Source organism: Calypte anna, chromosome 4A, assembly GCF_003957555.1.
Source record: "Calypte anna isolate BGI_N300 chromosome 4A, bCalAnn1_v1.p, whole genome shotgun sequence".
NCBI lineage: Eukaryota > Metazoa > Chordata > Aves > Apodiformes > Trochilidae > Calypte > Calypte anna.
Window position 1 is genome coordinate 30,628,870 of NC_044248.1, and position 21,768 is coordinate 30,650,637.

At 32.7% G+C, this 21,768-nt stretch overlaps 1 protein-coding gene across 1 annotated transcript in view; it reads left to right on the plus strand.

Moving 5' to 3' along the window:
• Nucleotides 1-21,768, plus strand: part of FSTL5 (follistatin like 5) — a 253,234-nt gene that overhangs the window by 31,060 nt on the left and 200,406 nt on the right. Inside the window, 1 exon segment of the mRNA XM_008493813.2 lies at nucleotides 10,181-10,214. Within this exon segment, the coding sequence (XP_008492035.2) occupies nucleotides 10,181-10,214 (34 nt within the window).

A 21,768-nucleotide genomic window follows, 5' to 3' on the forward strand; every position in this document is an offset into this window, starting at 1 on the left:
TAATCAGTTTGGTAGATATTATACCCATAATTATGTCCTAACTCAGGCTAAATATTACTTGTATTTCTGGATTTTAAGAAGCCAATTGATGTTAATGCTCTCATGCCTATATTCTCTAATTGTCATTCTTCCTGCAGACCTTTTATTTAGGCAAAAATTTGCACAGATGAAAGATAAGATTTGAATGAGCCTCAGACAGGCTGAACAATAAGATACAATGCACATTATGTGCTTTTTAGAAAATTACACTGTAGAAAATTACTCTTAAAAACCATCTCTGAAATTTATATAAAAAAACCCAGAAAAAATCCAAAACAACAAAAAAAACAGAATAAGGTTTTTAAGCAAATTACTCCTATTAATGTCAATGGAAATTGTGCATCTAAGATCCTTCTGTACCACTGGCTTGTTTTTTGGGAAAAAATAACACTATTGTCAGGAAATAATACTTTTCAGTAATTGTGAGGGTTAGCTGGTGGTTTAGAAGCTCACATGAGGGGGAAGAGAATAGAATACCTATTAAATACTGACCCATAGGATTTCCAATGAAAATTCAGTATGCTAAAACATTGCTTCCTGGAGACCTCTCTCACCCTGTTTTGTCTACTCCAATATGGCATGTCCTTAGATATTTTCAAAATACAGATATATGCAGAACATAACTTATGAACTCATCTACAACACCTCCTCAGCTGTCCTGTGTTATCTCATTTCTTTCTTTGTAGACATGTCTTACGTTGGCCATACATGGGAAAGTAAGTTCACAGGAATGTCTAAGTATTTAAAGTTTAAAGCAAAATATGCACAAATTGCAGTAATATGCTATTGCATATACTATTTACATAGCATTCATAGCTCCTCCATCTTATCTAAGGACAGTTGTAGCCTTTATTTGACAACATAAATTAGTTTACACAAACTCCAGTATATAATCTTTTTGGCTGCACTGGTGTATTTTCAATGCAAAAGTATATACTTCTTCCACTATTTAAACCCTCTATAAAGTGTTTTAACAATTAAATCGTTATAACAATAGCAATTCTGCATAGCCATATAATATTGGTAGGACTTTTTCCTGTCCTGTGCTATGAAACTACTGTAATCACAGAAAAAAGTATGAAGTCATCATATTAAAGAAGTTACATTTATATTGTATTTCTTTAAGAGAGATCCATTGATTTTTATTTTTTTTTCCTATTCATCTCAGAACTGTGACCAGTTGCTTTAGGACAATTGTCCTAATGAAAGCAGTATAGCAGATTAACAGCCAGTGGAAGAACTGAACCTTAAAGTCAACATGAGAGTTTCTTTGATTTTTGCCATTTAAAAAAACCCACAAAACCAAACCAAATGTGGAAAACAGACTCTTCTCTATTCAGTAAGGTGAAGGAAAGATTTTATTTGGCCTTTGCTTACTATCTTATCAGGCCTGTAGAATATGTAAGGTTCCTCTTAGACAAGATCTAACATTTGAAATAAAAGAAAATAGAGAAGTTTTCAGTCCTGCTGAAAAGCAATGATTTAGTGAAATGAGAATCCTTGAATTTGAAGATCAGACAAAATCAATACTATTTCTCAGCTTCTTTTCAACTGCACTAGTAATCAGAGCATATAGGCCTAGCTCTAGGGTGCTTATTTCCCTTGGGAGCCATCTACAGCCTGCTGCAGACAGGTCTTTTTACATGTGGTAGCAGTTCTAGGAAATGTGTCTACATGTATCATGAACCATTCTACCAGAAGAATCATTGCTTTTAAAATGCATTGCTCTTTCTCTCTCTGCTTATTTTGAAAATTAATTTTAGCCCAGAGCAATTGTTTCATCTTAAGAACAAAGGCTTCATCTCTTTTGCTTTGCACTGTCCAAGGCTTTCTTTAAGACTAGGATGTGCCCTGACAGAATATCTAGGTGATTTGTTTTAATGCATGGTCAGGCATCCCAGAATAGAAAAACTGTCTATCAGCTTGTGCACAGAACTTCTGTGGATGCAAAGTGGACAGAAGAAAGCTTAAGCTTTCTTGAAGCCTGGCCTCGAGATAGTTTTCTTTAAAAGTATATAGGCATAGACTAGATGATGTGGAACTTCTTTGCAGATCTTTATTTCTTCTCTAATTCCCGTTTTTTTGAGAAGTTGTAATTTGCTTTGTGGAAAGAGGAACAATTGCTTCATATTCCCTTTCCCGGGTCTGCCGTGGTTGTTCTTCATACTCCTCAGGAGTCTAAATCCTTGAACCAAGAAATAAATTAGCAAATCAGCAGTTTCCCTCACCCCCAACTCTGTAGATGGTTTTTTTGTGTTGTGGTTTTAGTTAAACAGATCTTTCTCTCTTGTATCTAGACTTTCCAAATACTATTGGGACTCTTTCATAAGGGTTCATGAATTCAAGACTCCATCCATTCCAGACATGTCTAAGGCTTACTCTAACACTATGATATCTAGTAATATCTAATCCTGACAATGTCATTAATTCTGCAAGATTCAACAGCTTTATATTTTTCCTTATTTCTGCCTAGCCACCTTCCTCTGCATCTTAGTTCCTTCTCACAATCTTTGATTCATGTGATGCACTAACTGATGCAAGAACAACCTGTGTTATGTTATTCTCCCACAATTTGCTGCTGTAAGTGGTGGCATTCTCTAAAGAGGCTGAGCTGTGTATGCAGAATACCAATGCAAGAATTCTGGTACAAACCTTAAATTACAAAGCTGTCTGTTCTGACAAGAGCAACAGGAAAATGGATCACCTTTTTGCTCATTCTTTCCTCAGTGTAATGAGCAAGGCCTTAGTTTCTTCTGCTTAACAGAATATGCATGCAAATGCTGTTTCTTCTGCTTTGCATGCATTTTTAGTTTAAATTGCAGCTTCTCTACATGTATAATTCAGGTTCCTTTTCAATTATAGCTGGTTTATTAATATAAGCTAATATTGTGTTCAACTACTATAACTTGTATATTTTTTAACAGTGTAATAGATATAATTATCTTCATACTTATCTTTAATAACAATTATTTGCTTAAATATTTTTTAAGGCTGCTGTATGATAACAAAGCATTCCCACCACAGAATGAACATTTAGGTAATGAACATGGAACTGATTATCTGCATTTTAACTAAATTTTATTATGACTAGTGATAAAATTTGATTATGTAATAATTCTCACTCCCTCTTTCATCAGAAGTTCTGCAATTAGGGGTTCATTTTTATTAAATTCTTATAATTTTTGTCCCAATCTACAGTTTTGGAGTAATTAGCACTTTTTTAATTTCAAGAGTTCCATTAATTCAGTTGCCTGAGTTTTGCAAGAACAAAATAAGACTCCTCTTTATCACTAGCCCACTCTGGCAGACACATAGCCACGTCCCAGGCAGATGATTGTGGTAGAGTGGCAAGGTTGTAGATGCAATGCAAAGTATGTAGATTGTTTTTCAAAAATACAGAATTCAGTGGAAGTCAGTATGCATCTATGTGCAACATCCACAGTTTATAAATATCAACTCTTCTTTCAAAAAGGGAAAAACAGCCATGGTACATCTTAAATGGATCTAAGAAACTAGTTTTACTGTTTCCAAAAAGGCTGATATATTTTGATAGTCCTAGAATATTACAAGACTATTTACCAACACGTAATTTGTGAACAATCATTATGTAAAATGTTAGGATATTTTGAGAGATATTGGTACTATATATGCATTAAGACAAAGAGAAAATAGTACTAGAAAAGGAGTTGGTTTTTTTTTTGAATCTCACAAGAGAATTTCTGTGTATATTTAAATCAGTTTATTCACAAATCCTGGTTTGATACATACTGAAAATAGTTTATAACTTCTGATTTGCCAGAATAGCAATTTATGTGGTCAGTCATCCATGATCTTTTTTAGTTCACAAACATAATGGAAAATTTGACATTTTCTACAGTTTCATCCTCCATGCTTTCAAAAGTTTACATTGAATTCAGTTTACGTTGGACACACATGAAACATTTCTTTACAGTCCTAATATGTTCTGCATCAACACATTTCATCAGGCTGATACAATATGGGACAACACAAAGCCATGCAACTTGTCTGATTCATGTGGTTGGAGACTGTTAGACTGAAAAATATTTTGCTATATTGAAGCAGAGAAAGAAAAACCAAACCTGCTATGCAGGATGTTCTGCTTATAGGTGACTTGTGGCAACAGATAATCAATATTGTGGTTCATCTAATCATTCCATTGTTATTTAGACAGTAAATATATATAATTTAATTTATTGTTAACAAGTGAAGAGAAAATATTTTGTTTATATATCATAATGCAATACACGAAAAAAGTAGTACAGAAATGTGTGTAAAAACAGGTCTATTAACTCTTCCACACCCCAGTGTTGATACAGATTTAGTGTGTTTTACCCAATACAATAGTGTTTGCACATTTAAATTGGAAGAATTTTATTTTCCTGTCATCTAACATCAAAACCTTAGCATTGTTATAAAAATGTTAATGGAAATAGCTGTTCCAATGAACAGTTTTATCTCTCTTATGTTCCAGAACTCTGAGAGGTTTGTTTATTTTTTCATTTTCCACCAGGAAGAGCACTTCCTATTTCCCTGTGCATCTGAAGTTTGTTTTCATAATTATGGGTACTTATAATTACTCACTCACTAACATAAGCCACAGCTTCTTATTGATTTGGTACAGAAATTAATTAACTTAAAAAAAAATCCCAAAACAACACTAATCAAAGACCTATATTTTATGTACCATCTGTATAAATTTCCCTATATTTTTTAACTCTGTGTTTTCTGTAGAAAAGACTAATATTCTGGCAGGCTTTTGCTAGGCAGATTAATTTCATCATTCAGAGATGCTTTACCAGTCTAATCACTGGCTAATTTTAAAATAACTTGAGAAATAACAGACTTCTCTTTTGTTCTGCATGCATTTTGCTGCTACCAAGGGTCTTGGTAGCATAGCATACCAAGGCTGATCTATAATCTGCTAGCAAAGGTTTTCTTAGTATGTTAAATGACAGCTTGGAATCAAAATTCAAGTCTTTTGAGAAAATTAAGACAAGGTGCTCAAAGATCTTCAGCTGAAATTAAAAAAAGAGATTAAAAAATAAGGTCTTTAAAGAAAATAAGATATTTTTACCTAATGCCTTCTTTCCTTGAAATCTGTTTTTTTTGAGTTGCTGAAACTGTAACACATTCCATTAAAAAAAAAATCTTTTTTATTATTATTATCTTAAAAGTTCATCCCAGTAATTCTTTCATCTCCTGACAAGCTTGTTGCACTCTGTTCTCCCAGAAAAGTCTTTCTCATCCTTTTCAGTGTTTCTCCTCTCTGTTACCAAGATTTGATTTTTAAGATTGATTTCTTGCAAGGCTACTCTGATCTAGTAATCAGTGCTTGGATTAAGTCTTCAGAATCTACTTATTGTAGTGTAAGCAGCAGACACTATAAGCTTTGTAGCTTTGCAGGAAAAAGATTCCATTCTTCTAATTGCAAACTAAGGGAAGGGAAAAAATACTAGGGAGCTTTGTGGGACTAAACAGTTTTCATGGAGTCTATAAATCACAGTATCTGAATGCTAATATAACTTGGCCATAATTTTTGCTCTAAAGCCTTTTTTTTGTTTCTTTGTGTTTTGGTTAATTTTGGTCATAGCACAGATTGCTTTTCACGAGTAAGATTCCACTGAATTTACATTAGCCTGTTAAAGTCTATGTCTCAATCTCTGACCTCTAAAGTCATACAACATTAAAACGAATTCTCCTTTTTGAAGACCAGATGAAGGTAATGCATAGATCTTCTAAACCAAATGCTACTAAAACTATCACTTTAGTTTTAGTACAACAAGAAAACCAGAGCTTTAAAATTACTTCTAAATTCAGCCAGTCATATCATACCCTGTATTTCAGAAAATACCATTCATTGTTTTTAGGAGCCATTAATCATGTTCATGATATTTTACAGCTGGCAAAGTCAGAAGTTTGTTGTGGTGGAGTTGGTTTTTTTTGTTTTTATTTTGTTATGGGGTTTTTTGTTTGCTTGTTTTGTTTTTTTAGTTTTGTTTTTTAAATCTGACCGGTATTTTTACTGTAGTTATGGAGAATTTTTTAAATGTACTTTCCAGGGTTTTGACATTCTTTGTCTTGAGACAACAAGGAAAAGGTCATTGACTTAGATTTGTAAGGTCAGATTTTAGTGAACAACACAAATATTTCATCAGTACCCATATTATTTTACAAAATAAGGTGAAACAATATGTTTTAGTTGTTTGTAGATCAGGTGTCCTCATTGTTTAAGCTAATGCTAGCTAAATATTTCTACGGCCCTGTGAATAACTGATTATAGCTTTAACCTTTTAATCTGTTTCAAAATCTCCTTGGTAGAGCTTAAACACTTGTGTGAGTGCAGAGAATTACTTTCAGGTTATATTTTTCTATAGAACATAAAGATAGATAATAAGATTATTCTGAAATTATTTGCACGGTAAGTGGGAAAAAATTATCAGAAAGTTATTATTAATAATATAATATTTAAAAAAGCATATGCTTTGGTGTAGACATCAGCTTCTTTCTATAGATTTATACCTATATTCTGGACATGATTAAGACTAAACAAACTTGATAGTAGTACCATAATAACAAATCTTTGGTGTATATAGATAGAATAAACCACCGCAATTAGTACTGAAGTGTAATCAGTATACTATTTTTGCTCTTAATAGGTTATAAAATGTTTAAAATATTCCATATACATCACACCAAAACAAAATTATCTGATTTCCTCTTCTTGTTTAAAGAAAAAAAAAGTATTTTGTAATAGGAAGAGAAATTTAGAAGTCTTAAGTCTTTTGCATTTAGCTTATTCCCAAAGCTGATTTTTATGGTATAAGTTTCTAAAGCAGCAAATAATTGAAAAATTGTAGTTTATGAAACAAAGAGCATCTCTTAAAAAAACTATTGTGTAAAAAAGTTTGAAATTCTGGGGAAAGATTACCGCCTTAAGTAAGTTCTCATAGGGTTTTCTTATGTCATTGATGACAACTGACTCAAGTGTGCACTTTATCAGGTTATGCAGTGCATTGTTTACAGTGTTAATCCTCATGTGATATGGAGGTGTTTAGAGAATATATGCAGCTATGTACAAGCGTGCTATGTCTTGAGTTACATGCTTTCAAACTTTCATATTTTATGTACGCTAGTATTAGTGCAGAAATAACTTCTCAATCCAATACCAGAATAAACCTAAAAAATCAATTAGCATAACATGCTATGGTAGCAGTTATTGCTTGACAGGAAAATATTTCAGTGTTTGCCAAGCCAACAGCCGGTGGTGTGCCAGACAGTGAAATAAAAATGAATAAACAGAAGAGCTGTCAAATTTAGTTGTAGTTTCAGAGCATTCAGAGTCCTTTACTGAATGAACTTCATGAACCTTCTGCTTGTTTTCTTTTATTTTCAATTTCTGTGGGTCTTCTTTACAAGTGAATTTTTACCACTAGTATGAAACACAAAAGATAGGCTCTTCAAAAAGATGTTGTCATAGTGTTTGAGATATGGCATGTAGAGTATTTAAGAAATATGGTGCTTAAAGAACAAGTTAATATGCAAATGTACTATTGATTTTCAAATGGATTTGCATTCAGTATTTTATCACGTGAAATAACTAGAAAATGTGGCTTAACAACCAGTCAAATAAAAAAGAAAAAACTTCTGCACCACTTTGAATTCATTATTCAGAAACTGTTCTAGAAGACCCGTTGTGCAAGTAAAATTGCCAAAGGTAAAATAGTTTCTGAACAATCATCAAATTATATTTAAAGGAGCTTGGGGCTGGAAATGATTGTGTACTTTCAATTGATTATTGCATTGGCTTGATTTTTAGTTCAAAATAGTAAAATTAATAATTTAAGCTATTTAAAACTTTTGAGTCATTAACTCCAAAACCAAATGTTTTTTTATAAGTCAGATTTTATGCAGTGCTGTTTTGTTAGCTTGCTGACAATAAGGCAAGATATTTAAAATTATAAAAGCAAATACTTTTTTCATGATCTCTGATTAAAGTTCGCTTGATAAATATCTACAAAATTTGGGACTAACACCCTGACAGCATAGTCCATGGCTAAGGTATTTTTTTAGACTCTGGTGGATTTGGAGATTAGCAGAGTAAGAAGCAGAGCTAGAATTAAACATAGGTAAGCCAAATACTCTGACCTGAACTAGAAAATAAGTGTGTCAGCCTAAGAGGTTATGCTGATAACCTCAGCATCTTCCAGATAAATTTAATAGTTGTCTCAGTTCCTGGTAACAAGCAGTTAAGTAATTCTGTATTAAATATGACAGAACTAATGAACTGATTCATCATTTTAGCCTGTCTTCTGCCTCAGGTTTTCAAGACCTACTGCTCTCCTAACTCTATTAGGTTACTGTGTTCGCCACCTTTTATTCAGCTCACCATGGTTCTCATGTGTCATTTGAAGACCTCATGTTTCCTCCAAAGATCTCAGTTTTCATTGTGCTTGTTACAGGCACTTTTACTGAGTTATTCTCTTTTTTCACTGCTGCTTACTTACATTTGGTGGATTCCTTGTCATCAGCCTCATAGGCATTTTCCTATGACTTTATAAACTGTTAAATGCCTACTTAAGGTAGCCATGATCCATTTCATATATGCATTACATTCACACATACCCCTTGGTTAACACAGTTTCCGTTCTTGGTGTATTAGTATTGAGATTTAATATTCTATTAATATGGATAAGGGTCATACAGCAGTTATTGTTTTAACAAAAATATAAAGGAAATATTCACCCCTGTGAGGTGCTAAATTACCCATGAGTTGTTTGGTACTATGAGCAGATGATGTGACACTGGTCAATCATAGATAGGTAGAATGGTTTGGATTGTAAGACAGCCCAGTGATACCTCTTGTCTTAATTTTCTATCCCTACCCTTTTGCTGTCCCTATTCATTAAAAGTAATAACTAAAAGAGTTGTATGACCAATGTCTCAAACATGGACTTTTTTAAGATATAAAAGGAATACAAAGTCAGTCTTCAAGATGTAAAAGAGAGTTACTTTTCTGTAATGGCTTCCTCTGCCTATTCAGAAAAAAGATTCAGATGCTTTATTAGCCAGTTGTTCCCTAAGCATGGAACTTTACATCCACTTTTGTGCGGTATTGCCTCTGTAGAAGGAATCTTTGCCTGTAAACTACGAACATATTTTTGTTATTTTGAAAAACATATTTACAGAAAAAAAATAAAGTGGTATTTCAAATAAAATCCAAAATGAGAAATAACTATGAGGAATAAAAGTGCTATGGGAAAAGATTGGCGAGTTAGAGTAAACAAGTAAGGGCAACAGAACAGTCAAAAAACATGTTGACTCATCAGCTGTGTCATACTAGTTCTTTTGGAAGGAAATGTCATTTTGAAATATGTCAATATATGTTATGTGCTGCTGATGTAGTTATATAGCTGACATTTAAAAAAAATCATTAGGTTTAGATAAAACAGAATTGGAATCTTGGAATACTTTAGGCAACAAATGTTAAAAATTGTTTAAAATATAAACAGAAGACTGGAAGATAATTGAAACACGAGAAGACTTTTACATTAAAGATCAAATGTTTTCGATGTTCACAAGTGATGCAATTGACTCAGGGAAAATATATATTAAAAAAAAATAGTAATTGAGAGGATTTCAAGTTAAGTTTAATTCAGGATGAAACTGAGGACAGTTAAGCACTGCTCCAGGGTTTACAGAGTTCTGTAACCCATCACAGAATGATTTAGGCTGGCACTGGTCCCTAGAGTTACCTGGTTGAGCCAGTTGCTCAAAGCAAACCTAACTTCAAAATTACATCAGGTTCCACAGGGTCTTATTTCATTTAATTATGAGCACCTCCAAAGATAGAGGTTAAGTGACAGACACTGGACTTCCTCTCTGGACAAATTATTATAGCACTTAACTACTGTTATTGTGGAAAAAAAATAGAAGAACAGAATACTAGGGGAGTTTAAAACCAGATTATATCAGAATCTTCTTGCAGCAGGCAAAGCATATCTGATCATTTATTGGAGCAGGAAGGAGGATGAGCTAGACTAAGTCTTTTTTGGATCTGTATGTCTATGATTTTTGTATTAACTAATTCTGCAAGTAATATATTTTTCTATTTTAATTGCAGCAGGAAAAGAATCCGGAAAGCTCAAGAAGCAGAGGTAAGTGCTAATTATGCTTCAGAATGTGGAGATTATTGTAGTTATCACAAACCCAGCATCCGTTGTTGGTAAAAACTTATCCAGACAGATTGTTTGCTGAGTATTTTGGTATTTGAAATGACAAAAAAACCCCTTTCAAAACCAAAAAAACTTCCAGAAAAGAGGACTGAAATGTAGAAGGTAAATGCAGCACCTACGATTTTTGAGACTGCGGAAGATGAACTGGGCTGATTGCTGTTCTCAGGGTTGGGCAAGTTGCAGCTTCTCACTGTTTGTGAACTTGACTATGGTTGTGTATGACACTTCAATGAAACATCAATGCTTTCACTTTAGCTTCCAATTTTATATAGAAAATCTGAGATTTGATGTGGTTCCAGTTTATGCACGTATTAATCATGTCCTTAGTAGGCTGCCATGCAAAACTACTGCCATCTGTGGTTTTTGAATACAACTTTTATACTTTCACTGCAGCTTACTCTGCCAGTGGCTAAGCACTACTTGAAATAGAATATCCAGGTTAAAGAAACAGCCTTGTATCAAGATAAAGGACTTCAGAAACCCAAATTGTGGGTTTCATGATTCTGTCTAATTTAAAGTCTGTGAAGAGATAGAACACCCAAATCTCTTATTTAAAAATTTGCTCAGCAAGAAATGAAGGCAAAATTGCCAATAGAAGGAAAGACTGTTGTTGATATTATAGTGCTTAGAGAGGCAGGATTATGAGGTACTTTAGAAAAGAAAACAAAGGGAAGATAGAAGAGAAAAGAATACTAGTTAAAGGTTACAGAGGAGGGAATTTAAGTGACAAAGTAACCTATATGGTTTTTATTCCCTTAAGAAACAATGCTTAATAATACGAGTTAGCTGTTCTTAATTCAGTTGTGTATCACAGTACTTATTAATCTCAATTTCCTTGTTTTCCCTTACACACAGGCATTTAAAGACAGAATAAATCTGATGGTTGGTTGGAGTTGTGTAGGGATAATTATGTTGTTTCACAACTGGTTTGCCTGTCCTATGAGGAAAAGCTGAGGGAACTGAGGTTGTTAAGCCTGGAGAAGAGAAGGCTCCAGGGACCCCTTATAGCATACCTGAAGGGGCCCCACAGGAAAGGTGGTGAGGGCTACTTGGGAGGGCCCATCATATTAATTAGCTATTAGTTTAGTTTAACTAATCAGAAATAATTTTCAAAATAAATTATTGCCTATAGACAAAGCAAAGCACTATACTTCAAAGCAGATATCCATTCCTGCCAAACAGGCAGCAAGACTGGTGCTCAGCTGCACAGAATCTATAGTGATTATATCCATAATATCTCTTGAGCAGATTTTTTAATCTATTAAACTTCCTGCATATTCTGTATGTCTATGCCTAAACTAACAATTAAACTTGGAAGATTTCAGTGGTATGGAAGACTGCTCATGTACTTGGTAGGCTTTGGAAAAATTATTCCACTTTTCTGTATATATGCTTATTTGGTTAAAGTTTTTTGGGGTTGTTCTATGGTTGAGTTTTCTTGGCACTTTCTTTTAATATGTTTTAAATTTCTTATATGTTTTCATGTGTTCTTTTTCCATGTCATTGTGATCTTTCAGAAAGTTATATTATTTCACTTGTAGATGATGTTTAAAATTTTTCTGCTTAAAATACTGTTTTGGTTGAAACAAGAGTAAACTGTTTCAATATAAACATGTATGTATCAAATGTACTAATAATGAGCTCCTACCCTTCACACACATTATCCAACTGCGTTGTGCTCTATAGGTGTTCTTGTGAGACAAGTAAATTATCTCCAGGTTCTCTGGACAGGGTTCTAACAGTATTAAACTCTCCACAGATAGAATTAATTTACTGTATACAGTACGACAAAAATATTTTCTGTGGTCCCTTATGTGTTCTGAAACTTTCAGAACCAATGTTGTGTTCATTGTTCAGGGGCCATTACAGCCCTTGTTAAATATGAAACTCAGGAGACTGTGTTGTGCCTCATAACTTCCATTGAAATCAGTATTTCAGTATTCAATTTTTATCCAGTATTTCTTTAAGAACTTATTTTTATAAGAGGAGAATATCGCAGCAGATTTAAATTCAAATACCTTTTGACGTCAGCAAGATCAAACATGAATAACATCACCATTCTGTATCTTTTATTATTTTATAAATGCCCAGTAATTTTTACTTTATTTCATTTATTGCTACAAAATCTGATTACTGTTCTCATTCTAGTAGTGATGTTATAGTTTTGCAGTGTTTTTTTTTTTCTCCTGACATGTTTCTGACCGACTTGTTTTTCCCATCTGTTACTTCTGCTGTCAGCCACTAAGTCAATCACACCAAAAGAGAAGCCAATACTCAATCATCCCCTGTTCTGACTCTAATCCCATCTCCCTCTGCTCTGTGCTTTTCTGCTTTTTCTTGTTTCATTTAATGGATAACAGAACTTTGTGTACACTATTTGAGAGAAAAGAAACTCTTTTATGTAAAATAATATGTAAACATTTCACATATTTCTGGTGTATACTGGCAGAGTTCCAGAGAATTTTCCCTGTCTGAAAATTATAGTCACCAGTCCATATTACAAACAAAATTAAATTTTGTAGCACATGTTATTAACATGAAAATAAAAACAAGGCAAACAATCACCAGCTAAAATCTTGCTAAATTTTACTTGCTGTTTTGGAGTCACAATTTGACCTTCTTTGCCTCTCTTTTCTGATGTTGACTTTCTTCAGACAAATGAATGCTTCATTCCAAACCTGGAGTGTATAATAAAATACTTCTGCAATGAATTGAAAATATGTTGGGCAGTATCAGAAATTTTGTTGTATTTAAGCAGTGTTCTGAATTTTCTTCCCAGTTTACTCCTAACTTTTGAGAGTATATCATAAACTATAAAGTGGAGATTTTTTTCTGGCAGCTTTTTTCTGCAAAACTTTTATTTCTGAAGAACTCGAATGATGACATGTGACATCACTAGTGACATGTAGTAACTTTTTGCTAAACTTCAATGTCATCTCAGTTCCTCTGCTCAGAAAAAGCATGGGCACGCTGGAAATAATTAGTTACAAAATATTTGTTAACTTGTAATATTTCATATAATTATTTCCCAAGCTCAGTCACAGTTATTTTGAATATGGTTCAATAATTTTTTTAATAATTAAAAATTAATTTCAGTATAGAAAAGTAGCATGTAATATGCACTTCTAAGAGATGAGCAAAACCATGTAAAATCTACCAGAACAAAACAAGCTAAATTGAACACAAAACAAGCTAGTTTTCAATTTAGGCTGAGAGTAAGGTGGTAACTTTTTGACATTAAATTACTACTGTAACTCCAGCTATTTTAAAAAACAACTTAAATAACAAGCACTGAAGTTGCTCCAGCTAAGATTTTGAAAGCATATTCCTTTCATAACATTTGAACATATAAATAATTTGAATGCTAATAACTTGAACAGTTTTACTTAATTTAAGTACACTTTAAAGATTGACTGTATAGTGTACTGTTAAATTTTTTGCTAGTCACTATTGGTCTGCGCTTTAAACATCATTAACACCCAAAACTAAATAGGAGACTATTGACTCAGAGTAATTTAATTATAACCTGTGTTCCTAATCATAGTCAATCCTTCTCATTTTATACTTAATTATCTCAATGTGAAATAATTCCTGTCTCACAGATCAGTTTCAAAACTATAATTCACTATTACTATGAACATTTTGCTAGGCTCTTCTGATAGCATTACAACACCTGCTCCTTTTATGATCTTTAGCTTAAAAAAAAGCAAAACACAAAGAGAGAGAGAGAGAAAAAAGATTATACCATATGGGCATCACTTGCATTTCTCGATTGCTTTTTGTTCATCTAAAAGTTAGGATTCCTGCACAACACTTATGGCCTTGTTTGGGATTCCAGGCTGATGCTATAGTCTTCTTCTATCCATTGATAAATGTAAGGTAACAAGGAGTAAGAAAAGTTTAAGATTATTCAAAATTGAAGGAATTGAAGTGACAAAACTGGTAAGGGTTTAATTAAAGCATTAACTTTTAGAAGTGACAATTTACTTTGAGGTACTCTCAGACTGTGAGGTCTGACGGTCTGACTGTTAATGTTTTCAACAATTGACAAAGCTCTTTATGTTCTGATGTAGGATACAAGCATCAGCATCTTACGTCATGTTAAACCAGTTAACCATGGCAAAAATGCAGTTCATTACTTTTTTTGTAATGTATCCAGTGACTCATTTTATCTTCTGAGCCAAATTATTCTGAATTTGTACATCAACAGACTAGTATTATGCAACTTTGCTTACACTTTGAAGTGCATTTCTCCTGGACTACATTGACTAATGTTTTAGTTTTTTACACTGTAGTAATCTTCCTCTGGTAAATAGCACACATCAAAAAACAATGTAGCGTTCTAGAGAAAAAATGTAACAGCAGGCAGGTTAGTAAATGTTTGTTGAAGATTACTATTTTGATTGGAATGTAGCTGCTAAATAGTCTTACCTACACTCTTCTTTATTTCTGTCTTTTTTTTGTTATGTTCTATCTAACCTGAGTGAATAAACTTTTAAGAGGTAGTATGAGGATTGTTTGAATTAAGTGTGCCATATACTAACCCCTTTTTCCTATTCCATTCAATTGTTTCACCTGAACAATTCTCCATCCCTTTTCACTTCCATGCTCTTATAAGTGATCTACAGACACAGTGTGATTAATTGAATGTTGTGGGGTTTTACTTATTTATCATTGTCTTGGAATAGCTTTAGCATGGTTAGCATCTCTTAACATAAATATATATAAGTATATATATTTCTTTTTGCTCTGAGTCAGATTGTGAAAGGTATTAAAAAGAAACAAAACTCTTATCTGTGAAAATACTTTTAATATAACTGGTAGTCTTACAGTTTTATTTTTTAACAGACCCAAGGGTCATTGTGAGAAATGCGTAGGCCAGATATCAGTTCTAGGTAATATATTTGATAACAGTGCAATTACCTAGACTTTAAAAGTATAAATTAAATCCAAGATCTGTGCTGTACAAAATGCTTTGTGAGACGGCTTCCTTATGTGTTTTAAACAAAACATTGGTTGATGAGGCTGGGCTTCACTTTTGAGATCTGTCAGCTCAGCACAGTATTTGCACAGTAACTTACTCAGATTTGCTACCAGTGACATATGGTGGAGATTGTTAGGGTAAACTGCAAGGATACATTTGACTCCCCAGTTATTGTCTTGAAGTAAATGTTCTTTATGTTAGTCAAGAAAGTAATAACAAGTGAATAAAAGCATGGTTCAAATATACGGCATCACATGGAATTTTTGAGTGTTATGTTTCAAATGTTGTTCAGGTTTCAATGTGCCAGTTATTTCTAACTGTCGGATGGCTCTGAAGTTTTAAGTCCACTTTTGCTATGAAAATATGTATACTAAAAAGATAATAACTAGGAAAAAAAAAGACAGCATGAGTCTGAAAAGTTTTTTGTAAATTACACACAAATTCACATCTATCACTATATACTCAGAAAATTAATTGGAATAACAAGTTATATCTGTAATTCTTCTTAAATGCACATGTCCTTTATGTCTGCCAGTGATCCATACCTATGTGAGAGTCACACATATTGTGATGGCCACTACAGAGATACCTACTGATATATATTACACATATATTATAATATTATATAAGTTATGTCTACATATAGATTATGTATATGTGAAGACAAAAATTTACTCCAATTTTGTTTCATTACATTAATTTTAGAATTAAATTCATGTGAGATGTTAAGAATTTTATGCACAATTTATTTCTCCTTTTGTCATTATTTCAGGGAAAAAGACATTTCACTTCTTTTCTCCTCGCATATGTAATACTAATGCAATTCAGAAGCTTAGAGGGGGGAAAAAATTACTTGTGTCCAAATTCCAGGCAAGAACTCTTCTTCTGCAAAATACTAATAAGAGATTAATGGTTATTTCTGCATGCAGTAGAATTTGTAGAGCTAACACAAGAGATTGGTATCCCTATCTGTTTTATTTTTTTTTAAATTAAGCCATGTCCTCCTAAAATTTAGGTTACATTGTGTTAAATTGCTAAATCAATTTCAAAGCAGAGATTTCAAACTTCATGAGAGAGAATATGTTCAGCAGCATTCGGGAAGTTTCTCCCTGTAGGGCATAAACACATAATTTGAACAGACAAAGCACAGAAGCAATTCACCACTAGCCAGGAAGGCAGGCGTGGGGTTACTGAATCCTTACTGGAATACATATTCTTTTATGTTAAGCCTCTAGTAGCTTCAGAGAAGTAACTCAAAGGATGAATGTAGCAAGTGTGCTTATTTAAATGTAAATGTATTAGTAGTCTGAATTTTAATGATGTGTGACCGACAAATCATTTTGAATAGCAATATAGTTTGACTATTACTCTGAAATTTTTAATTTTTTTTAAATGTAAATTTTGTTTAAAAGCTTTCATATAAAAGCAGCTACAGTTAAACTTGAACACTCAATTGAAAATGTTTTTGAGAGTTTTCTGTGTTATTTCTGGCGTAGGTTGGGAGAAGTTAATGAATTTGACTTTGTTTAAATTAGTCTATTCTTTTATTATTAATAATATTGAGTCTTGTAAGTTAAAAATTCATGCTAAAAGCATTCTCATTTCATATATTAAGATTCCCCTTTGTGCTGAAGACAAAACTGGCTTTCACTTTAAAGAAGAAATATTCTGAAATATGTGTATTTTCAATAATACTAGCTTTGGTTTATATTTTACTTCTTTAAAGAGGTACACAAACCCCAGATGGCTTTATGAAGTAATTTGATTTAGCTCTGGAGTACTGAAGACTCACTGAATTCATAGAGACAATGCAATGCAATACAGTGCAAAAGTATACTTGGGTTTACATTATAATAATAGTGTAAATACATATTATACATAGTGTAAACAGTAGTGCGGTGTCTGTAGGTTATATGTGTCATGTTTCTCACATGTAGTCAGAACCCATTTAATCATGCTAACAGTAGAAATCTAAGAATGTGAAATGGGTCATTCCGTGTGAAGCTTAGAGCTCTCATGGCTTTGGTGCACTTAGGTATATAAAATTTTACCCACGCCTTCTGCATACCATGCTCCTTTGCAGAACCTTACCATTCATGTAACAGGGAGTCAAATATGATTTGTATCAGCACCATAGGTATCTTAGTTAAGTTTGGCATGTAACACCCTGTGAGGACAGGTTTTTTTTTCATAGTACTGCAGATGTAAAAGATGTAAAATTGTTATGACTAAAAAGAATCAAATGAGAATGATAGAGCAACTTTTCTGTTGCAGACCACTGAAACAAGAAAATCTTAATGCTTTGAAGTTTCCTTTCAGGAAGAAAATATACATTAAGAAAAGAAAGAAAGAACCGTATACATTAGAAACACTAATAATGCTGTTATACTAGAAACTTATATTTTGTTTGTAAATAAGTATGCAATGTAATAGCAAAGGAATCAATGTTAGAATTTTGGGGAAAGCAACCTTCATATTCGTTGCTATTTTTCTGCCACATAGCCGTTGCTTTATCAGACGATCTCCATAATATCTCAAGATAAGCTTATTTAAAATAGTCTGCTGTGATGCCTCTTTACTAAACAAAAAGGAAGCTATGATATTTCTATCTCTGAAAAAGATACACATAGAATTAATTTTAAAAATCCACAGGGATCTTTGCAAGCTCCATAAGCATGCTTTTTTAGATATGAACTTAAAAATAAATATAGACAATAGTTCTATTAGACTGCTTATAAGGGATTATTTAAGGGAGAGGAATTTTCCTGAAAGAAAAAGGGAAATCCAGGCAGAGTACATAAAATTCAGAAGAAATAGATCACATGTACTGGTATTTCAGAAATAAATTCTATTTAACTTAACATTGTTTTGAAATCAATATCTGTAACTAGTTGTCTTTTTAATTCATGTGCTCTTCCACTTTTTTTGTTGTACATTTATAACACTAAAGTTTAGTAACTATCAACATAATTTCCAGGTAGGTTTTCTGTGCTGGAAAAACCCGAGACATTTATGTTACACAGGATAAATTTCCTTACTCATAACATCTAAAAGAGAATTACTTCTTACATTATATGTGAAGTCTTTAGAATGCTATTGATTATATATTGGGAGCATATTTTTTCATATCAGATTATCACTCTGAATTTACATAACTTTGAAAGGTGAGTCTGGTGAACATGATTTCCTCCCCCCCCCACCCCTCACTCCCAATTTTTGCAGCCTTGTGTATCACTCAGATTCCAGTTGAGACAATTAGTCTTTTGCCTTACTTTTTGTATAGCAAGAGTGGATGCATTTCAGTACCCATTAAGTCCATGTTCTTGTTTACTACAAGCACACTCTTTTGCCCCCCCTTCAGACACTAGAACACGATTAGCAATGTCAGATCCTGTTAAACTTTACATCATAACTGGAAGCAGATATTAAAGTGAATTGCAAATTAAAGCCTGCTAAAATGCCTGCCACTAACAATTATGGTGGGGCAGTATTAAATTTCTCATTTGTTTCTAGAGGTCAGATTAATAAAGCTGCATGGCACATTATCATAAAGGGTGGACCCAGCTGTCTGTTTTGATTATGCTTAAAAGTCTAGTGTTTCTAAGGAGACTTTGCAAGGAATGAATGCATTCATTTTGAGTAGCAGTGTAAAAGGTGGGTAATTATTAGACCCTTTTCTGAAGAGATCCAATCTGAGGTTGCTGTCAATCAGATGGCTTTCTACTTCTTAATTTACAAACAAAAAAAGTAGGTTTCTTTTATAAATGCCTTTCAGTTTTTAATCATTATATTTGGAACATCTCCCTACGTACCTGGAAATATAATTCCTTAGATGAACCAACTGTAAAATAAACTGCATCTGATATTAAAAATAGAACTATCAATATCTGTTCCAATAGAACTTAATGAAACTCTGTGGTTTCCTTTTTCATCTTTCCATTCTTCTTGATTCAGAAGCATTTTCAATAATCTTATTGAAAAAAATAGTGGAGGTTTTCCAAGCAACATTTTCCTGCTATTTAGTCTGTGTGACAAAAATATGAGGAAAGAAAACCCCTGTGGTTATTCCTACTGTGAAGAACATAGAGATGTTTAGAGAAAATGTTAAATTTGAGGGTATCTAGTACAGATACCTATCTGTCTACTTAATACTGTACTAATAATCTAGTACTCTGATATATGAATAAGCAAAATCCTATGGGTGTCACACAAATGATCATAGCTTAATATTAGAGGTATATTCCTCTGTATATTCGCACCCATATATATATATATATATATATAATATGTTTGATAATTAAATGATATCTAGTGTTTTAAACTTTCTGGAAGACAAACTCCAGGTTTGTTACCAGGTAGAGAGCAATTCATTTCCCTAGAAAAATTACACTGGAAATGATCCCCATTAATACACAACTTCTTCAGAAAATAATTTCACCATAAATGAGCTTTAAATGAGGAAAAATTTATCTTCTGAGGGTCTGCTTTTTGGACCATATAGATGTTGGCTAGCCATGGACATTCTACAGATTAGCATCACAAACAGTTTAACCAGTTACTTACATGTTTTGGTTAATTTTAAACAATGGGTAGATAGTTTATAGCTTAAAATACAGTTCCACAGAGTCAAATTTAAAACCAGGTTTACATTTTGGCTATTCAGGTAATTAGTCCAAAAGCATATACCACTTTGATTATGCAGTTGAATATATCTGCAGTAAATGAATGCAACTTTCTGATCTGTCTTCATAATAATAAAAATTCTTGGCAGTTCTGAGAAGTTTGATAAAAGGTAAAAATGAATTAGATATTGTAAAAACAAACAAACAGCAACAAAAACCAACCAGAAACCAAAAATTATATTTGTAATAATATAATTTAATAATTTTATTAATAATATTTTTTTGTTTTGTGGGTTTTTTGTTTGTTTGTTTTGTTTTTTCAAATCTACATAAATCAAGAAAGATCATAGCATTCTGTAAAGAAAAAGGAAACAACCAATTTGGTTAATAGTAGAGTTAACACAATATAGATCTTAATATACTGCTGAAGGAATTGAATGCTTTTCATTCAGGTTTATATTTAAAATGAGATTAAATATGATGGTACAAATTTCAAGGAACAGGAATAACTATTTTTCACTATAATCAAGGTTATAATTCCAATAAAACAGAGGGAAAAGTAAGAAGGGAAAAAAAGTTAATCAACAGCGTGATATCTTCATGTCATAAAATCCCAGATGAGTTCACAACATATCAGTGGTTTTCCTTGCAGGGATAGAGAAATAATAAGTAGTATTATATATGACACTTTTAAACTTCACCTGAAAAACTGTATCTATGTCTGAATATATTTCAGAGTGAATTGCACTTAAACTTGGACAGGTAGAGAGAAAATGATACCATTGTCTAAGTGGTATAAGTCTAAAACTCAGCTTGTTTTTTTCTAGAAGTATGGAAGACTTGAAAGTGTTTTAATAAAAAATCCTTGAAAAGAGCACAGAACTAATGAAATGGAAAATTGGCTAGGTTAATGTTATTTCAAGTAAAAGGTAATTCTCTTTTTATGCAGGAAGACATTTCTCTATGTGCATATATCTCTTTGCATGTATTAATATGATATATTAATATTATATGAATTAATATGATAAAGCCAGATTTAAAAATACCATGTGTTATTGTGTGCAAATGATAAAGTAAAAATGGAACAAAACCTATTTCAGGAGTAATTTCTCTGGTTTTGTGAAACTAAGGACTAGATTTTCATGGTGTCATGGCAATGATAGTAATAAACTGTCACTTTGTGTGGCCCTGCATAACTACAAGTGGACATATTTAGCTGCTTAGGCAGCAGCTATTGATCAAAAGGCTGTTGTTTATCAGGGTTTCCAGCCTGGGAAAGACCTGCAGTAGGACAGAATTTTTTTCCATGCATCTATCAGATCTTTATTGTGCAGGATCTGGTTAAAAGATATATCCACTGGGGAATAAAGTCATGGCTAATCCCTGGTTAAAAAAATACAAGAGATCTGACAAAAATGATTGCACATCTAAATACCATTCTATAAACAAGTGTCATTCCCTCCAAAAGCAGAGGGATATAATAGGCTGCTGTCTCTTTCTCACACTTGCTGGACTTTTAGCATGTAGAATCTCTTTGCACATATGATACACTGGCTATAAATTTTTATTTTTCTATCATTTGGCTTCTTGTCTTGACTTAGTCTAACATAGGCTTAGCTCTGCTAGCAGCGTCTCAACACAAAAATTCTCAATAATAAAGTTCAATTCACTCTGTTTAAATTCTGTAGAAAAAATACAGATACAATTGCAAAAGCTGGCACAGTAACAACAATCGGCCAAATCACAATGTTTTTGTTCTCTTAAATCACCATGAAGGTCAGCTATGGCATTTCTTGAATAGGAATTTAAGAAAAAGGTTTCTTATATTTAAAAAAAAATATCTTGAGAATATTAAAGCAAGCGTTTTTCT